At 33.6% G+C, this 27,146-nt stretch overlaps 2 protein-coding genes across 8 annotated transcripts in view; one reads left to right on the forward strand and one right to left on the reverse strand.

The window, feature by feature from the left end:
• Positions 1–13,094, forward strand: part of POLR3G (RNA polymerase III subunit G) — a 32,620-nt gene extending 19,526 nt beyond the window's left edge. For 3 of the 7 annotated variants that reach the window (XM_039875046.1, XM_039875051.1, XM_039875049.1), the window contains exons 6-8: positions 1,826–1,908; positions 5,524–5,670; positions 10,857–13,094. In XM_039875046.1, the coding sequence (XP_039730980.1) occupies positions 1,826–1,908; positions 5,524–5,670; positions 10,857–10,943 (317 nt within the window). In that variant the 3' untranslated portion in view covers positions 10,944–13,094. The remainder of the gene's footprint in view (positions 1–1,825; positions 1,909–5,523; positions 5,671–10,856) is intronic. The other 4 variants (XM_039875044.1, XM_039875047.1, XM_039875045.1 and 1 more) reach the window with 2 other exon arrangements.
• Positions 13,095–13,917: 823 nt separating this feature from the next.
• Positions 13,918–25,661, reverse strand: LYSMD3 (LysM domain containing 3). Its single transcript, XM_039875042.1, has 3 exons — positions 25,522–25,661; positions 21,984–22,249; positions 13,918–17,666 (listed from the first exon to the last, which is right to left on the reverse strand). Exons 2-3 carry the CDS (start codon positions 22,236–22,238, stop codon positions 17,001–17,003), a joined length of 921 nt encoding a protein of 306 aa, XP_039730976.1. The 5' UTR covers positions 22,239–22,249; positions 25,522–25,661; the 3' UTR covers positions 13,918–17,000.
• Positions 25,662–27,146: the final 1,485 nt, after the last annotated feature.

The raw sequence follows: 27,146 nt of genomic DNA on the forward strand, positions 1-27,146 counted from the left end.
GTTTTCAAATACATCCCACTGACTGCTCATCCCTGGAACTTCATGTATATAGTAATCATTAGTAAAAGCTTCCAGTGTGCCAGGATTGTTAAAAACTAAAACAATAAAACTTTTCTTTTTCCATTCTGAGCTGATATTTTTATTGCATATTATATAATTTTTGTGTTTTATTCCTGATAAGCTTTTATTATCCTTTTTATTAAAATTGGCTCCATCGATTTATATGAAAATGAATAGTACCAAAAGGGCCAAAGGCTGAAATTTTTTCTTGAAGAAACACCTACTGGCAGGTGTTGAAAGAAACAAAAATTGTAACATATGCACATATTTGACCAAAGATGGAAAAATAATTCATGTTAATGTTTTAAAACAGTCTTTTAACAAATTTTGGTAATTTGATACTTCTTCTCTAGTTATACATGTAAGGATTAGGCATTGTATAAAACCAGAATGATAAATAGCAAAAGATGCTGAGTGGACTTGAATATGCAACTTACTTTCCTATTTAAGAGATTAGTAATTTTTGATGAGTTTATTTACCTGACCACGTTCTAAAATATCCATTTAATAGACCTATGTGTTATAAAAATGAAATAATTTGATAAAAGGTACTTAGAGAAGAATAATTTGATAAAAGATACTCAGAAAAGATAATGGTATGAGTAAATTACATTCTTAGTTAATGTTATCTGGCATCAATATTATATTTTCAGATTGTATTCATTTATGATACTATGTTTTATGTACTACATTTCAAATTAAACAGTCTTTGTCCTCAAGGGGAACAGAGAAAGTTACCCATCATTAAATCTAACCATTACTTTTGTTTGAGCAAAACTTCACTACTATATGTGTTTGGGAGTTCTGAGCTTGGTGACTGCCCATGTGGCAATTTGGAATAACACTATAAATTATAATTCCATTAGTTATGGGTCAACTACTACAATGTAAAAATTTTTCTGCAGATTAAATGTTAATCTTTAACACAATTACATCTTTCTGAGCCATATTTCCTTTCGTTACTAAGTAATTTCTATGTATTTAGTTTTGATTTGGGGACAGACTGTAATACTTTTTTAAATCATAATGAGACAGTTTTGTAGCATATCATAATGCTTTGGTAACTGACTGATAGGGTATGATCTACATGTGAAATAATTTTCTAGTCTCTTCAGTTTCAAAATAACCTCAAAATGCTACATTTTTTATATGGCTTAAAAAGCTATCCCAAGGTCTGTAAAACATTTTATTTATATTGCTTTGCGTTTTCAGATTTACATATTGGGTATGGTCATTTTAACTATTTTAATCTTCATTCCAAATATAGTGCTATGTTGCACTGAATATAACTTCTTATCTCTTTAACTATTGGCGAATACATGTTTATATTGCACTTGTTTTTTTATTTTCCAAACTCAGTAAAATGGTCCTAGTTAAAATGAAGTACACTAACTAGTAAACAAGAAGCCAGTTCAGATAGTCATTTGTGAGAGCTTTTCACTGGTCCTATAGTGATTCTACTGGAGGTAACGATTTTGGCCTGAATGAAATTAATTGCCAGTACAGATTTTCAGTACTTGTGTAAAGATATTTGTTTGCATTCTCAGAAAATATCTTATTAAGTTATTATCATTTACTTCTCATAGAAAATTGTTGAGGTGTGCTGATTTATTTTGTTCATTCTTTAAGAAAATTAATTCAGTCTGCAAATGATGTGACTGCCTGGTATGACATATCACTATTCTAGAGAGCATATTAAAAGGCAAAGAAATACAACACACAGTTGCTGTTACAGAAAAATGTGTTATTAGTGGTTTTACTTCAGCAGGCCCAAGCTCCAAAAAGACAAAAGATACTGGCAAAGATACTTCACTCAGTAATACTGAAGATGTATTGAAAAAAATCGAGGTAAGTTTTTTTTCTTCTTACTGTAAGAATGAACTGAAAATATGTCATACCTCCTTTTGCCTTCTTCAACCTTTCCACCTTCTTTCACTTTTTAATAACGTGGATTTGGCAGAACCAAGCCCAGCACACAGATAGCTGGAAAGGTTTGAACATTGTTGGCTGGGAGATATGGGGGCTCCATCCTGCCCTTTTTCTACCCCTCACCTGTTAACTTACCTCACCTTTTATCACCTGCTTCTTTTACCACTGTCTCTGTTTCCCCTTGCATTTGAATTATGCATGGGAAAGAAACATAAAAGAGTTATATACTTAAAATGTATTTCTTTTAAAAACCTCTCAGTTTTTCTCTTATTGTATATGTACTTTTTTTAATATTTTTTTTTCTGTCTCATCTTAAGTATAGAAGATTCTGTTGAGGGCAAACTATATCTTAGGAAACATTTTTGTATCTTCCTATTTTTAATGTTTCAAAAACAGAAAGATATAAAATTTGAAAGGTTAATTAATTGAAAATTTACCATCCAATCCTGGTCCCTACTATCCCAATTCCCATCCTAGACAACCAGAATTACCAGTTTTTTATATATCCTTCCAGAAATATTTTATGTATAGCAGATACAGTTTTTCTTTTTTTTTAAATGATGAAAGGTCATATATACTCTTTCGCATTTTCATTTTATTAAAAGTATCTTGGAGATGGTTCCATGTCTGTTAGATTTACTTTGTTTTTTTTTTCGTTTTTTTTTGTTTTTGGCTGCACCATAACAATGAACTATAATTTATTTAATCAATCTCCTACTGATGGACATTATATCTTGTCTAGTGTTTCACTATTATAAGCAATGCTATAGTGACTTCATGTTAAGTATGTAATTTTCATATGTGTAAGTTAGATTTCTATAAGTGGATTTATGGGGACAGTTGTTACATGTATTGTCTTACATATAAATATTAACATATCACTCTCTGTGGAGGGTATACCAATTTATTCCCACTGTCAATGTATTGATGATGATGATATTGATAGCAGCTAACACTTATTGAGAACTTACTATTTACCAGGTTCTTTGATGAACTATTTATATTCATTCTGTCCTTAAGACTTTATTACAACAAAGAGAGATGGGTATAAATTATTCTTTACTCACAGATGAGAAGTTAAGGCTTTAAAACTCTTAATTGCTTGGCAAAGTTGACAGTTACCTGGTAAGAGAAACTCATATTTTTGCTATTTTATTCTTTTACCAATACTTGAGCTGAAAATAAAGCCAATTAGATGGTTGAAATATAGTGTTAACTGTCAAGGTTAACTGTGGTGGAATGATGGATAGGCTTGCAGACCTAGCCAATTTGTATTGATTAAACACAGATTCTGACTCTTCTTAAAGCTTCCTGGAATGAAGTTGCTAAGATAACATGTGCTATAAGGAAGATTGATCTGGACCTGTAATTGTAGTTTCTCATCAGGACAAATTGTGTTTCCTTATTTCCTACATTTAAACACATTTTTCAGTATAAATATTCTTAAAACTGGAGTATTAAATTTAGAAATCAATGAGTTAGCAGTTTTAATAGAGCAAAATTAGCTTCCAGATGACTGTTACTGTTCATTTCTTCAGCAAAAGCACTTGTAAGTTTTATTGTAATAAAACTAATGTGGATGGAGAGGGAGCAACATACAGTCAAACTTCATGATTAATGTGTGAATAACCAGACAGCAGTATACTAATATTTGAGCTTCCTATTTCTGCATGACATACAGAAGACTCTCTCTGTAATGGGTTGGCCAAAAAGAATTTAAACTAAAAGAACTGTTTCCTGTCCATAAATTAACTGTTTTAAAGTGTTTTCTCATTATATTATTTACATTATTTTTAAATTAAATATAAATGTAAAGTAGTAGGAGTAAATAATTAAATCTCACAGAAGAGAAAATGGGGACTACTAAAGAGATGAACCAGAACGAGTAGCTTAACACAAAGGGAATGAAGTAATGAGACAATGTGTGTGGCTCTGAGATCATTTTTTTAAATTGTATAAATCTGCTATTTGTTAACCTATTTAGTACTTTATGAGTTTTAGGTATATGTGGTAGAAATAAATTTGAGGTTATTTATTTGAGGTGGCAGTAATGGAAATGAAGACTCCTAGTCCCTATGTACCATGGAATGGATTTTATATTTAAAAAATATGTTTACATAACTGGTTTAAATAACTCTATTGTTAATTGAGAAATAATAGCTAATGGCATGAATTTTTAGATACAGTGTATACCTTGCACAGAATTAAGTAAATATAGAACTATAATTCCCTTTTAACTGCCCAAACATGGTTTGATTAAAATAGAAAACAAAAAAGGTAACTCAGGGTCAGTATGAACATAATTGTCTTGTTTTTATTTGTTCTGCCTGAGTAGGGTGAGGTGACAAGAAAGGTGGAGTTTTAATTTTCATTAAAAACTGAGTTTATCTGATGTAGTCTTTCTATTGCTCTTGATTACCTTAAATTCAAATTTGTAATTAAAGGAATTTTTAAAAATACATATTTAAGAACCAGTAAAGGAAGAGCTAAATTCTAGTCACTCCAAATATAAAGCATGTTTTAAGCAAATATAATAGGATGGAGTATATGCAAATTTATGAATTAATGTTTTGATTACTATTTAAAGATAGTCACATCTTAGCTAACAAGATCACATGCCTTAATTATGAATATTAATATATGAAATTATTTCTGTACCCACCTCCTAGAAAACTTGTGAAATTCTATCACTTGTACAAATTAAGCATAGGACAATTTAGTAAATGAATGGTGACAGAAATGAAAACAGATCACTTTTTATCAAATGGAAAAGATTATTGGTAGTTGTAATAGGAATATAAAGGTGTATTAAAGTTAAATTTGTGTAGCATAGCATAGTGATTTTAACAGGGTGGATCAGTAGAATTAGGCAGTCAAAGCTTTTCTAATTCTGCACCTCCTTTGCTTCCTCTCATAGAGTTGTTAATAAGTGCTAATGTTGACTGTAATTTGAGTTTTAATCTTATTTTTTTCTCAACCTGCCAGATATCTTAACAAGCAAAATTCCTGGAAATGGGAAGTAAATAAAGAGGGAGAAATAAGGACATGGATGATCTGCAAATAGGATAATCCAGCCCAATATGAATTGATATTTTTTAAAGTAATTCCACTTATAAACTAAAACATAGACATTTTGAAGTAGTACCATTGCATCCTCTTTTCTCCTTTATGTTAGAAGGAAAACAAAATAACATTCTAAAAGTTCTTCACCATAAACTGAGTCAATTCAATATTTTAGAGGGAGATAGGATAGAAATCATAAAATTAATGTACTGTGCTTTTGAGCTGATATTCTAGAATTACCTGAGACCAAATTATGAAGTAACAAAATCAAAGAAAATACTGGTGTCATAGTAGGACAGTGATTTCCTCCTTTCTTGAGTTAACTCACAATTTTCTTGAGATAACATCACAATTTTCCATGTGATGGTCTGGAGGTGTTGGTAAGGGAGGATTAGAATAAGGTAATAGGTTGAGCAGGGAGGTCAAAGGCTAGTGGTTTCCATATAAGTTAATGAAGCTTATTTATACCAGGAATTGGAAAAGAAAGGTGATGGTGAGAAATCAGATGAGGAAAATGATGAGAAAGAAGGAAGCAAAGAGAAAAGTAAAGAAGGTGATGATGATGATGAAGATGAAGCTGCAGAACAAGAGGAATATGATGAAGAAGAGCAAGAAGAGGTAATGGTCTATTTTGGAAGGGTATCAAAGTTACCAAGCTTAAGAGTTATCTAATAAGGAATCAGATATATGGTATAGATTAAAATGAATAAACAAACAAAAAGCAATTTAATGGGAACAGGGGCATATTATTATTACTGACGTCAATTCTTTTGTATCAAGAGAATTATTATAGCACTGAAATTATAATGATGCCAAATTGACTATAGGAAGTAAATTTGACCTGATAGGCAACATTGTTAGTGGAAGTCCATAAGTTAAGGAAATTGATCAAATTAATTAAGGTTTATGGACATAAAATTTTAAGTCGCAGTAAAGGGCTTAGTCCTGTATGTCTGAGGGGGAATTCCTGCAGCACATCGTGTTTCCAATCCTAAAGGGCATGTGACACTAACAGAACATTTATAATCCAACCTCAGGCATCTGAGTGGGTCAAAACTCAGTGTTTTAGATTTCCAGCTTTTAGAAACATGGTGTATTTCAAAGTAAGCTGGAGTCAGTCAAGATATTTTTGAGTAGGGCAACTGTTGGTCACATCCTCTTTGGGACTTTGTAAACACCTCATGCAGTAGCCTGACACAGATTTTCTTCTCCATTCCAGTGCCCTTTGTCTTCACTCCATTTCAGCTTCTCACAACACACTCTGAATCTTTCTTTACCAGAAACCATTCCAACTATGAAATCTTTGTTATATGCTTTAATTATTTTGCATTAAATTTAGATTCTTTTGAAATTCATATTGCTATAAAGGAATTTTTATCTGTTTCCAAGATGCTAGCCAGCTGCTAACCTCATTTATTAAATAATTTGCTTTCTGCATAGATTTGAAATTCTCCTCTATCAACTATTAGATTCCTGCATCTACTTAGATGCATTTCTGGACTTTGTTCCATTGATCTGTATCTGAACCATCACTAAGCTCTTCCAATGGACAGAAGCTTCTGATTATTTGTTAATATTTTTAGCACGTTACCCTTCCTTTTTAGGATTTTCCTAATTATTCTTTGTTTATTCTTACAAATAAATTTTAATTCTAAACATTTTTAAACTAAACATCACATTTGTCTCCAACTTTCTTTCCAAATCATTTACTCTTTTTATTCCTGCACTTTGATATGATTGAGACTGACAGACCCTCTGATCCTTTATTTCCACTCTATTAGTTCCTCTCTTAATTTCTTTCCCGAAGGAGCCTGGACCCTTGCTTACCCTTCAACTTCTTTCTTGCCATTGCTCTTGTCTCTCAGTTTCCCAGCGTATACTCTAGACCAAATCAACCTTTGAACAATTCCATTGTCTCCTTTTCTTCTCCAGACTTGCCTTTTGACTTTTTCTGAAGAATCACAAAAACTGATGCCACTAAAAAAACACTAGCCCCATTTTGCTGGCTAACAGATTTTCTGTTTCTCTTGTCAACTCAGCTCTCCATAGAAAGTATTTTAGATCTTCTTTCTTTTTGAACCCTCTCCTTGAGTACCTTTTTTCATTTTTAGCAGATAATAGCACCTTCTTCCAGAAAATAAAGCCCCGAAGAGAAAACTCCCTTAATTTTATGTCCTCTGCTTGCAGACTAAATGTCTTCCCTCCTCCTCATTTTTTATCAGTGGAAGAAATGTCCTTCATCCTATTTGGGACTACTTGTCCTTCCCTCTTTGGGGACTATAATCCTCATATTATTTCCCTTTCCATATTTTCAGCCTCTTTTTCTACTTATCTCTTTCATTCATGCATTAAAACATGTTCATCTCCCATTGTAAAATATGTTCCCTACATTCCTTCTCCAACTCTTGTACTATCTCTTGAAGACCTCATTAGCTGTCATCAATTGCTCACTTCTCCCCTCCCCTCCTTTAGCTCTTTTTTTCCTTTGGCTCTTTTTAGTCTGATTTCCAACTATGTTATTGAAATTATTGCCAAGTTCACTAGTAAATTTTAGTGTTTGTTTCACTTGGCTTTTCTGCAATTTAACACTGCTCGCAAAATATTTCTTTTATTTAAATTAACAATTTAAGGTAATTATAGGCATCTGCTATATTACAGGCATTGTACTGGGTGCCAATACATAGATAAACATGGTTGCTTCTCTTGTTTTTTGACACACTTCTTGTTTTTCCCCCACTACTGGTACCTTTAATGGTCTCTTTTGAGTTCTTCCTTCTAATCTTTAAATGTCAGTATCCTTCAGAATTCTTCCCTTGGACTTCTTTTTGTCTCTGCAATCTCCCTGATTGATTGAATCCATATCCAAAGTTTTAGTTACCCTATAATACTTATGACTAATAATAAATTCTTTTTCATTCACCCTTTAGTGATTGTACACTGAGTATATACTTGGAATTATACTAGGCAAGGAGAATATCTAGATATAGCTCCCCTCAAGGACTTTGATCTAGTGGGAGACAGATGAGAATGGAGACAGGTATAATACAGTGAATAGTTCTATGATGTAATAGTACAAGATGCTATAGGAGCATGTAAGAGGGGCACCAAACTCCATTTTAGGGATGTCAAAGGAAATGTCTCAAAGAAGACATTTTATAAGATCTGAAGAGTTAGTCAAATAAGATCAAGATGAAAAATGGAGTGGAGACTTGCAGATAGAGGAAAAAACATGGAGAAGGCTTGCAAGTGATGAGAGTGTGGCCTAATAGTATATTTGGCCACGTAAGTCAATATGGCTGGACTAGAGAGTGTAAGTTGGGAGTATGTGGAGAAATGAAGCTGAAGAGATGAATGAAGGGTCTTGAATGCCAGGCTGAGAAATATGGGGAGTCACTGAAGGATTTCAAGCAGCAGAATAGTATGATCATATCTATATTTTACAAAGATCAATTGCTTGGATTAGAAGGATCTAAGGTTGGATCACGTTTGAAAGCTTGTTGCTATAAACCAGTGGTTCTCAATTGGTGGTAATTTTGTCCTCTACAGGATATTTGGTAATGTCTGCAGCCATTTTTGGGTGTCACAATTGGTCTTGGGGATGGTGGAGTGCTATTAGCTTCAAGGGGGTATGAGCCAGTTTTCTAGACAAGACTGGCTTTTGGAATGCTGTTTATAGTCTGCTTGATTTGAGCTGTGTTGAAATTAAGATCTCTCCTTACAAGAACAGCAAACATCAGGAAACAAACAACTCTTCACTTTAATAGAGAAATGACATATGTTCTGAGTGTGAGGCTGGGTGAGGGATGGAAACAGGATCTTGGTTAAAGCCTTTCTAGATTTAAAGTTATTTTTTTTGTCGTTCTTTTTAGAAATTAATGAAAGATTCATGCTAATTAATTTACCCAATGTATTAAGGATTTGATAAGCATTTTGTATTGAAGAATAAAATGGAGCAAATTATCTATGTAACATCTATATAAAACTGAGGAAATATAGACTTTTTTCTTTGTGTTTCAATCTTCTGAATATTGTAATTAAAGATAAAAGCAAGGGCTCAAATGAAACCCAAGAACCATTTAAGTCATCAGTTTCAGCAAGTTCTCACTTTTACCTGTATCAAGGTTACTAACATAAAATTATCTAATGTGAATCACTGGACATACTTGGAGGTACTCATGTCTAAAAGACAAGTGGCATATCCTCAGTTTGGAATAGTAGAGCATCCCTTCCTTACTCATTTCCACTTTTATGTACAAAGTGGCTAGCTTATACTTCCACACAAGTGTCCTTGTCAAGATGTCATTTCCAAGGCAGCCTCAATTGAACTATCAACCATGCCATTCCTCCCCCATACATCGGCCTCAGGCTTCAGCCGGTTTCCAGAATTGTTGGATTTCTTGGCACCAGTGGAGCCAGGCCAACTTCCTGGAAATGGTAAAGGTCTTAGCCATATACAGAAACATAGTGTTTAGGGAAGACAAAGTAATGAAATATTCATCTGAATAATATTAGTTACCTTTCTTGCATTATACAGAAACATAGTGTTTAGAGAAGACAAAGTAATGAAATATTCATCTGAATAATATTAGTTACCTTTCTTGCATTATTTATATAAATTATATATATAATCCCACCGTGCATTAAATAAATTGATATCCAAGAGACTTTCTTTTGGAAATAGTCTCTATTTCTTATCTATCATATTTCTTGCTGTAGACAGTAGAGATGTAGAGATTAATTTTGTATTATGTCTGATTTCAATCATGAACAAAAATCTAGAGACTATTAACATTCACGGACTTATCACTCACCTTTAACAATGATCAATTAATTCATAGTTGATCTTTCAATCACTCATCCATCCACCCAATCCACTTCTGTCCTCCCATTTCCAATCCCATCCGCCTTGGATTATTATAAAGCAAACCCTAGGTATTGTGTCATTTCATCCATAAATATTTGAGTAGGTACTCAAAAATAAGTGCTCTTTAATAACATTGCAATATCATTATTACAGTTAACGCAATGAAATATAATTCCTTAATATTATCAAATATTAAGTCAATGTTCCAATTTTTTTAGTTGTCTCAAAAAATTTGTTCTAGTCAGAATCCAAAGACAGCCCATACACTGCAGTTGGTTAATAACACTCTTAAATTTCTTTTAATATCTAAAATGAATATTTGAATTTTTGATAGCATAGATATCTTGAGTCATTTACATGGATAATAACCTTACTTAACCTTAGAATTAGAATATTCCTGATGGCTTAATCTCTCTTAACCTGAAGGGCCCCTGAATGCAATGTAATATGACATCCTCTAGGTTTGATTTGGTATTGAGACATTTTTTTTTATAGGAATTAAACATTCCTCTATGTATGCTTGTTGTGTACTGTGATCAAACCCCTCAGATCTGGTGTAGTCTAATGTTAATATAAATTGGCTTTGTCTCACGAGTGTCTGTTCATTGTTTAAAATAAGTGTTTCGTGGTTTAGCTAAATCATCCCACTAAGGTGTGATGAGTTAGATGTATCATCCTACTAAGGTATGTAGGCATCCCTTTGTGTTCTCTTAGCTACTTGGTGCCTGAGAATAGTAGGAAGAAAGCAGCACAGGTAGATGTGAGTGAAAGCTAATGTGTTTTGTAAGTGGATGACATAGCAGAGACTTCTTTTAAGCCTGGTATTTTATTACCTATATTTAGTATTTACAAACTTAAAAGGACAGCCTATATTGGTCCTTAACAATGTTAACTGCTCATTCATTTTAATGTTTACTGAAGAATATATAATTTCATTTAGGAAAATGACTACATTAATTCATACTTTGAAGATGGAGATGATTTTGGCGCAGACAGTGATGACAACATGGATGAAGCAACCTATTAGCTCTGAAATTTCTCAAAAAATACTTTTATGATACAGCTTCTGAACATTTGGACAGACTTATTTCTGATAAGGAATGAGTATTTTTGTTCACGTTTTGTTGGACAAATATTTACCACTTTGAGTTTACGTATCAGTTACCTTACCAGTTAGTCTGACATTCTGACATTCCTTCTCAACACCTGTTATCCCTCTTAAGTATTCAATTTTTTTTAGTATTATTTGGATTAGAATGTGCCTAAAGAGTTTTTGCGTCTTTTAATCTATGTATTCGTCCTTGAACAAATTATTAACTGCTGATCTTTTGTAAAATATTAGTAGTCATCCTAGTGGATTTCTGTTGAGTTGATTTAATATTGCACATGGAGCACTTTAAAAAGAAAAACTTGAATTTGCTTTTTGCTTTTACATGGCATGTTTTGTGCTACTACATTATGACTACATAAACCTATTTGAGCTCTTACAAGTGCATATGAGGTTAGATTTGTGATCAAAAGCTTGCACACAGGGACAAATGCCAATTGGAGCCATGTAAATTTCATAGCTCATATCTCAGCCATTACCTGAGATGATTAGTAAAAATACTTGAATTTGGGGTTGACTTCATACCATATATGAATCAATCATCATCCACTGTAATAAGTTTGGTATCTTTGAATAGTTGGGCTTATAAAATATTAGACTAAGACAACTTATTTAAATTTTTACTTTACAATAGGTAAAGTTCTAGGCATATAAATCTCACTGCAGAATGCATGTGTGAAATCTGTGAGGTGTAATGGTCTGTTGTTATTTCAAAAGACTCATTGCTATCCAGTTGATTTATATGACAGTGCAGAATACAACTCAGGTCATTTTGAAATTGACTTTTATTTTAATTAAAAACTAGCTTCCCTTTTTATATTTGAAGAATGCCTAAAAACCTTAGCCTCTAAATACTTAAAATGCCAAAGATTTTGACAGGAATTCATATTACATATTTCAAAAAAGTTTAATATTATCCGCCAAAAGAAACTTATTTTTCCCTTTGGAAAGATAGCACCCTTACCCTCTGAGAATCAGAACCTTAGGTTCTATTTCTCCTTTGACTGTTAAATCTTGAAATTGAGCTTAAGTTTTTTGTATCTTGGTTTCTTCACTTGTAAACAATTTCCTATATAAATTGCTTCAACATTGACTGAAATTTACTGTATTCATTCTCTTAACATATAGAAATGATCACCTCTTAAATTTGGTCTCGCCCTCTAAAAAACTGTAGCTTATAAAATGTTTGAAAACAGTTTTGAGAAACAAACATGTTTTCCTCACAAAACATTGTAACCTGGTTTTCCCATTTTGTATTCGGGTAGGGAAAATTGGGGAACATTTATATTCTCTTGTGCCATTTTGTAACGTGGCTTTCTCAGGAAAAGGATCAGTTTCAATTGTAATACTTTCTCAGATAATTCAAGATAGGTATGCGGACCATCAGATGTTCAGTGCTATGTTGATGGTATGTGAATTATTTCTTGTTTAAAGGAACTTGTAAATTTTTAAAGATACTAAATGGAAAACATGAATGTCTACTTTAAAGCAGCAATCTACTGTACTTAGAATAGAAACCTCACTTAAAGTTGTTTGTAATGGGCAAATAAAGTTATTTAGGATTATTAACAGGTGTTTTATTCTCTCACCTCCATAGTACCTTAGCTAAATAACATGTCTTATCTCTGTAGTTTGTTTTATTGTAAATTTGCAGATAAACACTTGAATAGGGCAAAAACACCAAAATACAGGTATTTTTTTCCCCTCACTTTCAATCTATCTCTACGATTTTGTCCTGCAGAAACCCCTTGGGCAGGTATTTGCCCTGGAAACCCTAGCCATCTCTCTTAAATGCTTTGTCTTTCCCCTTTGGAAAATATCTTTACAGGTTTATAGTAGACTAACGGTAAGAACAGGCAGAAGTATCTGCATGTTGCTTTGCCAGCATGAATCTTATTTTTGTGGCTTAAAATCTCAGTGAAGTTACTCGAATGGAAAACTTTAATGCAGATAACTCATACATAAAAAAAGTATTTGTTGGTGAAGTTTTAAAATTGCTATAAAACAAGCCAAATTTTTGTTGCTATAATGCTTTTTTGTATTTACATATTAAATTCTTACAAAACTGTGTCCTGTTTTATTTTGAACCTAAACATATTTGATAGAAAAAACTTATTTGTTAATACAGATTTTACCTGGTAAAATAACTGTATATTAAGCAGGCATGCCAATATCAAATATTCTTATCAAGTATTATTGAACAAACCATCACTAGCAACAACAAAGAAAACTCTGGGTGATTAATGTTGTGATAATGGACTAAGAGATTTGTCAGACAGTGTAATATGAATGTGATCATTGGACTGACACTGGATCTGAGAGAATGCTAATGAATATTCAGAAGATGTTAACTTGTCCTTCCCCACTACCTTAATGTGCAGTGTCACTGGCTTTGCCTTAATATGGAATTAAAAACGTTCATCTTTTTTTTAAAAAATGTAATTAAATATAATTTTAAGATCAAGATTTTTAAAATGGAAAAAGGATTACACCATAAATTCTTCCATTAAATAATAGCTCCAAAGAACTCTCATTGTTTTACTACTGCAATTTTTAAAAATTAACATTCTTGTAGAAAGGTTTCATAATCAAATTAACTATAGAGCATATTTTATATGACTGATTCCACAATTCACTAATAAGTCAGAGACCCTGCCTTTATGGTCTTCTTCCCTAAGATCCAGGATCCCCTAAAGAACCTCCACCTGAAATTTTTCTTTTCAATTTCATTTCACTTATATCCTATAAATAATCCAGTAGATTTTTTGTTTCAGTATAAAGGGGAAATTTGAATTGGTAAACCTTTGGCAATTTAATCTATCTCACACAGTATATATCAAACAGTTTGAAAGAAGGTTTGCTTTATTCAATTAAATTCACCAGCTTCCATTTCAGATTGAATAATAAAATAGAAACTTTATTACATTTTGAAGATCTTTTAAAATATGAAAAATATGGAGCAAGTTTTAAAAACCAGTCTTACAGATGTACATGCTAACATAATGTTCTACAATTCCACTTTGCATTTGTATAAAATACATTATACAAGATTGATAGTATTTGCATATATAAAAAGAAATAATGCATTCAGATATTTCTATGATCTAATAGTGCAATATGCACATACATGGAAGAAAAATACTAACTTCCTGAGCAACATTGTTGTAATTCAAAATAAGAATGACTCCCATCATAATGCACCATTTAAGTAAATACTTCTAAAAACTCCTTTACCTTATAACTTTGTATCCTTGCTTCACATTTCTAAAACTCTTAACTGTATCCTTCATATTCCCAAGTAGGTAATTTTAGAAGTAGATACCTTTTCAAAGAACTAATTACTTAGTGGTTCGTTTAAAGAACTCTTCAGGCCATTGAATAGCAGAGTCCAGAAAAAGCTTTAAAAAACAAAAAGTCTTCTAGAGAAGTTATTTAATATTAGTCTAATTCTTAACGTGGCCAGCAGACTCTATAATCATATCTTAAATGGCATCCATTAGTTCAAAACAACCTTAACCATTTGTACTGGACTTAAAAAAAATCTGCCCTAAAAATAGTTTTTTCTTCACTTGCAATACCAATTTTTAAAGTGAACCAAATGCAATGATTCACATATAGTTCAGTTACTTTTACATTTACAGATACATATCTTCTAATGTGAAGCCTCAGTGGAAATTCAGGTAAGGGTTTCAACACAAGTGTCAAACAATAACTTTTCTTATTAAGTTTGACAAAGTAATCTGTATTTGCTATAAATTTTTATGTATATTAGTACTTTTTAAAGGCTAAAATTCTGCATTAAATGCTTAGGATTTTTTTTCTTTAAAAAACGACATGATTACAATCTATAATTCTGTAGATGACAGAATTATATATAATTCAAATTATATTCAATTAAAAATATGTAATTCAAATATACAGAAAAAGGAAACTGCCTGATTGTGTCAAAAGGATGTTATATTTCCTTCAAGGAACAGGATATTTTGCAAGACAAATGTTTTTTAATCATCAAGTACATAGTACATCTCATTACTTGAAAAATAAATTACCATGGAAATCAAAGTACCACTAGCAAAAAGGAATCACTGACTGTATTTTTCATCAATTTAATGTAAACAAAGTTCTTCAAAAGACATCTAACCCATTCTATCCTAAAATAGTCTGTATTTTCTTCCCTAAAACTTGATTTTTCAGCAGGCTTAATAAATACAACGTAAACTGACCAAGTTAACACTGAGCATAAATTAGAAAGATCATACTCATCACTTCAAGATGTCCAAGGCACAACAATTTTTAAAATTTTAAAATAAGTTACCCCAAAAATCAATTTGCTCCAACTTCCATGTTAACACTTTTTGGTAATTGTTTAAGGTCCTCAAATATATGCAAAAGCATTAATGTTTGACTTCGTCCTATCTTTTTTATGAAACTTAGCTACTGAAGGTACATAAAATCTCATTTACATTTATTCACCCTACTTTGTATCAAGATTGGAGTTTGAAATATCAAATGACTGGTCAAAAAGTTGAAACATTAAAATTAGGAAATAATGCCTAGAAAATGAGGTGGTATTATAGGTGTTAAGGTACATACTTTCTTATACATAAAACAGGCAATCCAGACTCCACCAGATCTTGCTTCTAATTAATTTTTGATTACATTTTAAAAAACATATGCTTTTAAAAATTAAATGATGGAATCGGTATGCAAAATGCTTATCTAGCAGATCCATAGATCTTAAAAAGTGGCACTATCAAGCCCTTTCAACAAATTTATACACTTTTGGCCTCTGTTCCCCAATTTTATGCTATAGTTCGGGAAAAAAAAGTTTAAGTTGGACATTTTCTCTTTGAAAAACAAGTGAAGGGTTCAATAAACATTTTGTTCTTGCAAATGCAAAAGGTCTCTACTCTTGCTTTTACCTTATGAACCATTTTATGCAACAGATGTCAGAGGCAGACAATGAAAATTTGTTTTGACCCCATTAACTTGTGCTTGATAGTGAAATGAAGGTGGAGACGAATTTATACAGCCTATGTTATAAGTCTGATTGGACCATCTGAAATAACGCCTAATTTTAATTCTAAAAACTGTATCACATGTATTATAAGGCATTAAATGTAATTAAGGCATGTTACCATGTGTGACAGCAAAAATTTATCACAGTATGTGTTTTCTAAATATTGCTAATCTGTACACATATAACACTTTTCATAAAAGAATTACAAAAGTGCTTTCAAATATCAGAGGCAAATAGAATCACTTAAAAAACAGAAGCAAAGGCAGCATTCTTTAAGAGACAAAGATTACTTTTAGGTCTTGACCTAATCCAGTGTTCTAGTGACCAAATAGCAACTTCCCAACCATAACACATTATTTTAGGGCCTTAAAAATAACATTTAATATATATCTTAGCCTCTATTATAGACATTACACATTATTTTCCCACTTGTTTCTACTTGTTTTCATGGCAGACGTGCTAAACTTGTTTTCAAAAACTTTCAAAATGGAGTATTAAGTATGCGTGCTCATAATTTTAGAATCACTTTTTTGCAACTAAATATTTTGATGGTTCACAGTAAATTTTATTCAGTTGCAGATATCTGATGCTATCATTATTCTGCTTTGTAACATCAATAACCTTAAACCAAAAAAATAATTAAAAAGTAAAATTTAAACATAACCAGTCTTAAGAAAAAAGACAGGTTTTCTAAGTTAAGAACTTTCTAGACATATTTAAATTCATTTCTGCTTTAAGCACTTATACAACAGATATATGGATTTACTGCTCTCAATATCAAGTAGCAACTGCAGGGATTTTATTCTCAATCCATTTGTAAATGGCTCAAAAAAGGTGAAAAACAAAAGCATCTTCAATCTCCCTAAATCCTGCCTTTGAAGTGGTTACTGAATATAATTGATTCACCACATTCCAGATGTATATGTGATCACTAACATTGTAACTATGAGCTAATGCTATGTTTTGTGTTGAGCAGCAGGTGACTGAGAATCATGACTATATAGTTTATGTTCACCTTGTTGGTCAAAAGGTATTCTTTGAGTTGGAGCAATTCCATTTTCCACTTCTCTCTGCTGTGATGTGGGTGTGACTCCTGAATGCAAATGTGAAGAATCCACTGTTGAATGGTGACTAACATCCACTTTAGCTAAAATTTCATAATACAGCAAATAAAATACTGGCGTTATTATACCTACTATCAACATTATCACTACAGCTGTCCACCACCCTATTCCCCAGTCTGCTCCATAATAAGGATCCTTACGTTGAATGTTTTTGTTATCAGGTTCAAAACGTATTTGTTGTGCTGTTAAGGCAGACACCACCTCGTTAAGGTTCTCTCTTTTGGTGTCTGTACATTTTACTAATTGTTCTATGTCTCGGTCCACTTCTTTTAAAAAGCTACCAGCTGACTCACTGGAAGAAAGAGAATCATTAGGTGACAAAACTTCCTGTTGTTCTGGAACGAATTGAACAGATAAAGGACGTGAAGCCTGTCTTCCTTTTGGAGGATAAAGTGTTTCAGTCAATGAACTAAACTTTTTTACTGGAATTTTGATAGACCTAAGGGCAAAAAAGTCTTGATCGCTGATGAGATTGTTAACTCTCTTGATATCTGCTACCTGTTAAAAAAAAAAAAAAGCAACATTCAACTGAATTCTAATTCAAAATAGATGTAGCAATACTCATTCACCCCACTTATTTTGGGAGGGAAAAAAATGCTGAGATTAATTATTAGTAGTATTAAGTTATCACATCCAAAGAGATTTTATTTGTGGATAACAGTTCTATACCACTTTTGATCTACCCCAGTCTTAGGAAATCACCAATTGACTTTTTACTTTCACCCAAAGTTAATAACACTAGTGCTAGCTATTTATGTAGATTCTAGGAACCTATTTCTCTTTCTATATCATGCACAAATATCACACTTCTGCAGCTTGTGAACAATTTGTGAAGATTACAGATACTTATGTTCTTCCAATGTGCAATTAAGAATATAGGTAAATGTCAACTTACCCAACTAAAACTACCATATTTTATCAAGATTAAGATGCTATCAAACCAAGATGCGCCATTACTTTATCATTAAGTAAAAAACCCACCTAATACTGAAGATGCCCCCATTCCAATGTCAAAAATGTTAAAATGTGAAAAAATATACCATAGAATTGATAAAATATAACTTTTAACTTCTCAAATTTTCCCAAATTTCTCAGTGTAAATGCAGTATTCAACTATCCCCGAGAGCAGTCATTTTTATAAGCTTCCCCTATGTATTATGTAGTCTTCCACCTACCTGTATATTCTATTCACTTGCCATTGTGAGAAGACATAGGGGAGTGTTTCTCAGATTAGCAATTACCATGCCAAGCTCTCCTACTACCTTTAAGCTGTTTATCTCATTCTTCATTTCCATCAATGCTCTAAACTAAACCCTGAACATTTATCACTTGATTGATGTCAGAGAGGTAAAGTGAGTCTAGGATAAACTTAGATTTCTGGTTTGGTCAACTCAATGGATGATGCTATTTACTGAGACATAGAACACTTGCAGGGAGAAAAAAGAATGAACGCAGATTTTATACATGTTGCCTTTGAGGTGCCTGAAATATGCAAGTGGAAGATGTCCAACAAGCAGTTATAGATGTCTGAAATTCAGAAGAATGATCCTGTCTAGAAATATATATTTGAAGATTACCAGCGAAAATGGTAACTGAAGTCACAAGAGTATAGTCACTAGAAAAAGACAGGGAGTAAAAGGTAACACAGGAAAGACGTCTGAAGAACACCAACATTTGAAAAGTATGCTGAGTAAGAGAAGTCCACAAAGATTAAGAGTGACCAAGAAAGCTATATATGATGGTGGTTAAAAGCATGGACTACTTGGATTGGAAGTATGGCTATGACACTTTCTAGCTGTATGATTTGAGACAAGTTGTTTAACCTCTGAAATTCAGTCTCCACCTATGTAAAATGACAGTAATAATATCACTTACCATATAGGGTTGTAAAAGTTAATGAATTAAAATGTATGAAGGACATTTAGTATAGTGATGCAAATGTTATGCAAATGTTAACTGTCATTAAATATTAACAGTAGGAAAATCAGAAACCTGCAGAATCAAGGAGGTCAAACAAAGTTTTAAGGAGAGAGTAAACTGGTCAATGGCAGACTACTGATCAAGTCCTAAGAAGACTGGTAAGAGTTTTTGGTTGGAAAAATCAGTTCCCTTGAAGTGTATGTGTGGGAGGAGGAGGGAGAGAGGACTGAAGAATAACTAGGAGATAAGACATGAAAGATGAAGGGTGCTCTGTCATTTTACTACCTTGAGACTATTTTTTCTTAAGGCAAAAATTCATTGACAAACCGCAAACCTGACCCTCTTCTCTTTAAATGTTTTTTGCTTGGTTATATTCTAACTAATAATTGCTCAATACTCTTTCTGAACTAAGCTTCCAAGGTTTAGTATCTACTTTGGTTCTCTCTGAATAGTCCTATAGTTTTGCTGTTACGTTAACTTGCTTGGTTAATTTAGGAGTCTAACCTTAGGCTTTCTGGTTTCTTATTACGGTTTTATAACTGGCATATTTTCAATCATTCCTATAACTGAGTATCTGTAAGTGGCACACAGCACTAAATACTGTTTATTTTTTAACTGAAAAGTCCTTTGGTAAGGTTGATCTTTTTTTTTTTTTTCTTTTTGCTACTTGAGCATTGCTTATCTTAACTTTCTAACTCTGTTGTATCAATTTTCCCACTATGGCCAATGTCATCTTTCCTCAAATGTTAAGCTAATTGCCTTTCATCATTCTCATTCTACAAATGGAATCAGCTGATATGTTATATGACTTCTACTAAATACATTTTCTATCAGCTTCTTCTCTATTCTTACTAACAAATAGTTTAAGCCCTAATCATCTTCCTCTGAATTATTCCAATATACTCTTTAATGAATCCCCTCCAATTCACCAGCAGGCTCCCCCACCATTTTGCAGCATTCCTGTTAAAATTGTATGACGGTGTTCTCTTACTATATGGGTCAAACTTCTCTTCAGTTAACTCAAATGCTTCATCCCAGTCTATGATGCTCATTTCTGAACCACACTTCTCTATTATTCACCTTATTTCTTCCTTGAAATCTCCATATCACTATTATATGCTTGAAATAGTTTCTCCTTTTCACCTATCTCATTGTAAATATGACCTATTTTTAATCGTCTATATGGCATTTCAAACTTAGCTCCTTCTAAGAAAATTTTCCATATTTATGAAAGGAAAACTAATGTCTTTCTCTAATGAAGCTACTGGACCACACTCATCTCTTGGATCTCAACTTGGTATTTTTAGCAACACCCCTCATTTTCAATTTCCCTAATCAACCTTTTAAGGCACATTCTGTAATTTATTTCTCAGTGGTCTTATTTTTCTACAAACCACACCTTCACATTTATTTGCATAAAAAAATGAAATCAGGTATTTTTCTGATTTAATAATAAATGGTACTGCCATACATGAACTGTAAAAAACAAACCAAACACAAAAAACAAACCCAAAACCCAGCTCTTCTGGCCTCATATTAAGAAATACATTTCAATAAAATATTGTATTAACTTTTTAAATCAAAATTTTTATGTTTTGATCAATTAAGAATAATTACTTCAGAAAAACATATAGCACCTCATGGTCATAAAACATTTCCATAACTATATTTATATATGTTTATAAATCTGTATTTCTATTGCAGATAATAATATGTAATTATAAAAGGTTTTCAAGTACAAGAATATATTATGAAAGATTGGAGGGGAGAGGATGAAAATATTAACCAAGGAGAAAAAGTGATATAAAATTTCATGCGATTAAAAAAAGAGCATATATATATTTAAATGAATGATTTCAGGTAGCAAATCCTGGTAATATTTAGAATTCCATGCATACATTTAAAGAGTATTCTAACAGTCTTATTTTTAAATAATAGTATTGACAACATTCTAGAAACTATATCCTTTGTAACTATTTTAAGTCATAAGGACATATTTAAGAAGTTCACTTTAAAATGTCCGAGGTACACAGTACATACATTGCAAAATTCTACTGAGTACAAGAACAAATAGTTTGAAAATCAGTGTTCTAAACAGTTTTTACATCAACGTGTTTATATGAAAGCAGATTCCATGCTAAGGATGCAAGATGGACATAATGACACACTTGGGTTTTAAACAGTTTAATATGAACTAAAATAAAAAATATACCTTTCCTTTTATCTGTCAGTCCCACTTTTGAGAATCTATCCTACAGAAATAAAAGTACCTCTATTTAAGCATTAATTGTGATGACATTCACAGCAAAATGCAAAACACGGGGAAAATCCTGACAATCCATGAGGAGAATGGCTTAATAATTATGGCATATTGATACTATGGAATATTATATAGCTACACAAAATAATGAGTTAGATCTATAAGGCTATGAGGGATATCTATGATACACTAGGAAATGAAAAAAGACCAAGGCAATTTATAGAGTAATAAGCATAGCATAAACCAATTTAAAAACCACAATAATCACCAATCTCCCAAGTATTTTATATATATATGTGTGTGTGTGTGTATATATATATATATATATATATATATATATATATATATATATATATATATATATGTATATGTATGTATTCTTAAAAGGAGAAAAAGGTAACACACTTGGGTGTTTTTCAATACTACAAACAGAATCATGGATCTAGAAATGACAAGAAATTCAAGTTTTCACTTAATTTAAAAAGTTGACATCCACCTACATGATACAGATTTCTATGGAAAGAAGAAAAAAGGGTAGGGCATAGGACGAAATGAAAAGGCACAGCATTTATTTCAATTTGTGCTATGAACAGATTATTTTGTACTGCATCATACAATATTAAATTAAAACTTACCGTACAACAGTACTGAAGGGCAATGGCATTTAAAGTATCTCCTTCCTGTATATCTTTTGTTAATACTATAATGTCATCAAGTCTATCTCTTGATGTACTTCTTCGGATTTTTTCCTTTCCTCTGGATCGAAGCTCATACACTTCAACATCCTCCTCCAACACATCACTCTCTGTACAATTTCCAAATGCATGTACTTGACCACTTGAATGAACTCCTGGAAGAGGATAACTACGATTCTGATGCCTCCCTGCCATAATGTCAAAATCTGGGGAGAAAGAAGGCAGAGAAAACTTTGAAATGTAGCTGATCCATTTGATTGATTCACAAGAATCTTACATTCAGGACACTTTATCTTTTTTTTTTTTTAAGAATGATTTTAGTTATTTAAAAATTTAGGTTCATGTTTTATAGCTGTTTAAGTAGTGAACATATTTGACAGTGAAGACAATAGGATAAGACAGAGGTAATCCATTTTTATAGACCATATACCATAAAACGTGTGTAATTACATTTTAACGAAGGCAAACTGCTATAATATTTTTAGGTCAAAAAATTAAGTTCTCTTTATAGTATGTGAAGAACATTAGATATTGTCTTCAAAACTTGTGACCCTTCCTATATATATAATTTATAGTTCTGATGGAATCAAATGTTTTTTAGGTACACACTCAATACTTTTATGAACCCAAAACTTTTTGGCTTGTTCTACATTTTAAGTTCATGTGGGGTTGAAATATCTTTTGTACTACCTCTCTACCTTCCTGGGTCATGGTGACATCGCTATTTATATTTAGTACATAGGTTATGACTTTGCTCCTGACCAGGGAGTTTTCTTCTCTAGAAGCTTTTCATTAAACTTTAACTTATCAAAGTTCTCATCAAACTCAATTTACAGTCCATAATAGGCTGTGAACAGATTTTAGGCCACTACATTTTTACTTCAGAAAAGTCACTACTAAGACTGACTGAGAACTGACCTAAGTTAAAAACATTTATCAGTGAATACTTTTTAATTGTGTACTGACTCTCACCTTGCCTTCAAGTTGGTCTATTCTCATTAAAAACAAATACGAGAACAAACTAAATCCACATTCACAGTTTTAGCTTTGTATAAATTGTTCGCATAGAAAGACTAGATCACTTTCAGTTACTGTGAAAGAAGACAGTTAATAAGAGACGTTTTGGAGACAAAATACTTAGGACTTAGGACTTAATAATATGGCTCTGATATAAAGAGTGAAAAGAAGATAAGGATCCTGCAAAGATTTCTGATTTGCAACACTCAATAAATGGTAGTGCCATTCTTTAAGGTATGGAACAGTAGAAGAAGAGCTTGTGGGAAGGGGGCAGCAACTATGATTATAAACTCCTTCAAGATACCCCAAATAACTATCAAGTAGCCCAGTGGGCTATATGGTGATATTCAAAAAGGTTTGGGTTAGATATATAATTTCATGACTCATTTTGCACCGAGGTAGAAATTTAAAGCTGTGGGTGTTGATGAGATCACCTAGAGAAAGCACACAAGAGAAGAGGGTTGAAGACAGCCTTGAAGAACTGCTATAGTTAGTACCTGGGTGAAAGATAATCATGTAAAGAAGGAAAACGAGTGTTTAGAGGATGAGGAAACCATGTTGTGTCATGGAAGCCATAGCAAAATGATGTCTCAAAGAAGAACATAGTTCATTTGTGATTATTATGGAGAAGTACCAAGTGAAAAAGAGAAAAAAAAATCAGAAAAGACCAACTCCAAATGTCTGAACTTGTAATATGAATGACAATAGGTTATACTTTCTATGTAGGCACATACTTATAAAATTTTTGGAACTATTTCATACAATTGAACCCAACCCTTGAAAATCATTTTCTGACTTTGATCTATGGCAAATTTATAATGCTTTAAAAACTCAAGGGTTTTAAGTCAGATAACATAAGTAACTAATAGCTATATATTAAGTAGGTTATTTCACCTGTTTCCTCAAGGGGCTATATTATTTAATACTATGAATGAGATTCCTAACTTGACAACCACCAAACTAAAGAAAGCTACCCACATTTTACATCTCAAAATCAGTTTCGAAGGCATGATCACACCTATTCTTTCCAGGAATTCTAACAAGTGACAAAATGATTATACTTGTTTTAATACCATAATAAATTAAGGATGATTTATTTTTATTTTTCAAGAAAGTTGAAAGAGTATCTCACCTTCACCTAAAACATAATAGTTTTATTTCCCCTTATTTAATCAAGTCTTTTCTATCCTGTCTTTAATCTAGGGAATGTCTGTGAATCCCACAGATTCATAGGCACATTTTATACATATGTACATTTTTCTGGGGAGACTATTGTTTTCATAGTCTCAAAAGGTGTCCATGATTTTAAAAAATTAAGACCTACTTAATATACAGCAATTTATATATTGCTATACTGACCCAGTTATACTGCCTTTAGACTTTTTCTCTCTTATAATTTGTTCCTAGAAACACAAACTTGCTTAGTACAGATGAAAGTCACTGAGCAATGCCCAAAAGCCATTTTAAGATATTTACATAGACCTCTTTCTGTGATATGTTGCTAAGTAATATCTGAAGACTGAACTTAACATATATCTCTTCACTCCCCATTGCAATGAAATGCAAACAGAATACCACAAACCGGTATTGTTTCTGAATAATCAAGAATTGGTTGTGTGTATAAAAGAATTGAAAAGCTAGACTTTGGCCCACGCAGATAATTATGCGAGCCAACTATATACAAAATAGAAATAGAAAGTACAAAATATTCAAGTCATTATCTTCACCTCTTTTAATTCTCTTTGGGCAAAAAAAAAAAATCACGAATCCCTGCTTCAGAAAACGGAAACAAACCTGCATGCTACGTATATCACAAGCACTCACAAAAAGTAGTTACCAATGGATACGGTGTTTAAGCATTCATCAGCTCAGGCTGTAAATGAAAATGGTTTCCCAAACACCTTCGTTCTGTATAATAAACCGCTGTTGGGGGTTTCGCTTTGACAGTCCTTAAATAGGGAGCAATAGGTACAAGGCAGTTCAGCACAGGGACATTATCACAGGGACCATATGCTCCAGAGCCAATTCAGTTTGTATAAACTTCCCTTCCCTCCCTCTCACATCTCACACGTCTAGTTTTTCCTTTCCCTCATATCCCCTGCGATGACTAAACCTCAATTTTTATGTCACATCATCAAACTTGGACGACGTGGGCAAGATGCCATCAGCGAACATTCAAAACAAACACGAAGTTGTGGGAGAAATACAGTGTTTGGGAAGAAAATGCGTTGCTCCGGGAATCGGGCACGCAAGACTCCGTCTTCTAAACCTGTTTCCCTACACTGTATCGAGGGACTCTGCTGGGGTAAGCCTCGGGGTCCCTCTACCTCGGGGACTCTTCCAGCTGCCCTCGCCACACCTGCGGCCAAAGGCCCCGCGTCGCCTCCAGCGAGAGAACCGCTGGGGCCCAGCCCCGCCGTGCCGGACGGAGCCACTCCCCACCTCTCGCCGCCATCTTTACCTGTCCCGTTAGCAAGGGGGACACAACGAGGAGGCGGCTGCCAGGTCCGCCGGCGCGACCGTTCCGGGTAAGTTCATGGCAGAGCCTCCGTTTCTGGCTGCCCCGTCCTCTTCCTCCCCCACTGCCGCCTCTACAGGAGTTGCCGCGGCGGTCAGCGTCTGCGCCTTCTGGGCCTTGCGCCGCCGCCACGTCCGCAAACCTGTCGTGCGTCATCGCGTCAAGTGGGCGGAGATGGGAAGGGACAGGGGGGGCGGGCGGGAGGGGGGTGGCAGGGGCGTGAGGAAGCGCCCAGAACCGGGGCTCGCCAACCACGGGCCTAGGCCCGGCGCGCATGCTCAAGGATGTCGCCGGGGCCCGGGGGCGGGGCCCGAGCTCCAGCCCGCCTCTGCCTCCTCCCCTTTGGCGGGGCTTTGTTTTTCCAGTAGAAGAGTTAGTTCCTCGTTCCAAGTCCTCAGGCTAACCGAGCGACCAAGGGCGACCTGCTGTCTATGCCTTTGTCCTTTGTCCACGCAGCACTAGCAAAACTATCTAGAAAGCACTGAGTCCGGGAGGCGCTGAGGATTTGTGGGGGCTGTTGTGCATTTCTTTTTGTACTGCATTTGGAGGTTTCTGTAGGATGGGGAATGACCCCGAAAGTACGGCGTTGACATCTATGTTTTAGAATATTGTACAAGTCTTACTCTTCTTCATACAGAAGCCTCTAGACATGCAGAAGAGCCAAAACACTGGAGAAAAACCCCTGCGCTGCAGACAGTTGTTCCATCCTTTGTGTTTATAGATGAGGAAAGTGAGCCACCTAGAGTCAGGCCCTGGGAAATGTTTGCCCTCGAGCCCTGGTTCTCAGGCTTTCTATTCTCGAGACAAAGCTGTCTACAAATTGCAATTCATTTTGCTTTGAAAATGATTGAAAGTCATTGGTAGTTACTTTTGGGGTCTATGAAATATTAGTTTGTTAAACAACAAACTCATGACTCCATACATGGTTTTTCTCACAAATTTACTAAAGTACAATAATGTGTTAGAATTTATGTAAGTAAACATTTTAATAATGTGCCTAATGTCTCCCAGTGTTCACGTTACGGACTTTGCACTTTTCTCTTATGACAGTATACATTTTAGAAACAGGCATGGTGCAGGGTGCATAGCACTTCTTTTCATGATATCTGAATATATGTAATGAAGCCTTTGAAGCTTTGTTTTAAATTATTGTCAGAGCATCTCTCAGTAAAAGTTAGAAATTCTATATTGCAATATTATTCCTTTTTCTTTTTCTTTCTTTTTTTCCTTTTTCTTTTTTTTTTCGAAGGGATAGGCACTGTGTTTCACAATGCTACAAAAAGAACTTTAGGAGAGGAACACAAATTTTTTTTTTAAGTTTGTGAGAGCTGTTCTGTGTGCTCTTGCCCTTGTGACACCCCTGTCTGTAACCATTTATCACTGCGACATTTTCTCATCAGTAAACAAAGGATGTATTCCCTACTTGATGTGTAGGGCTTCAGCTGCTCAGCCTTAATAAATGTTAATGTGAATACAATCTTCATTCTGCATACAGGTTACTTTTCTTATTTTAACGTCAGTGTGCAGTGGAATCCATGTGAGAGCCTGAGCGATAGAATTTCAAGCAC

Source organism: Pteropus medius, unplaced genomic scaffold, assembly GCF_902729225.1.
Source record: "Pteropus medius unplaced genomic scaffold, Ma_sr-lr_union100, whole genome shotgun sequence".
NCBI lineage: Eukaryota > Metazoa > Chordata > Mammalia > Chiroptera > Pteropodidae > Pteropus > Pteropus medius.

Excerpts from the sequence above, each read along its gene's own strand:
- LYSMD3 (XM_039875042.1), bottom strand. The coding sequence starts at position 22,238 with ATGGCAGGGAGGCATCAGAATCGTAGTTATCCTCTTCCAGGAGTTCAT. Across the intron at positions 17,667-21,983 it reads CCCTTCAGTACTGTTGTACG|GTAGCAGATATCAAGAGAGT; the intron begins GTAAGTTTTAAT and ends TTTTTTTAACAG.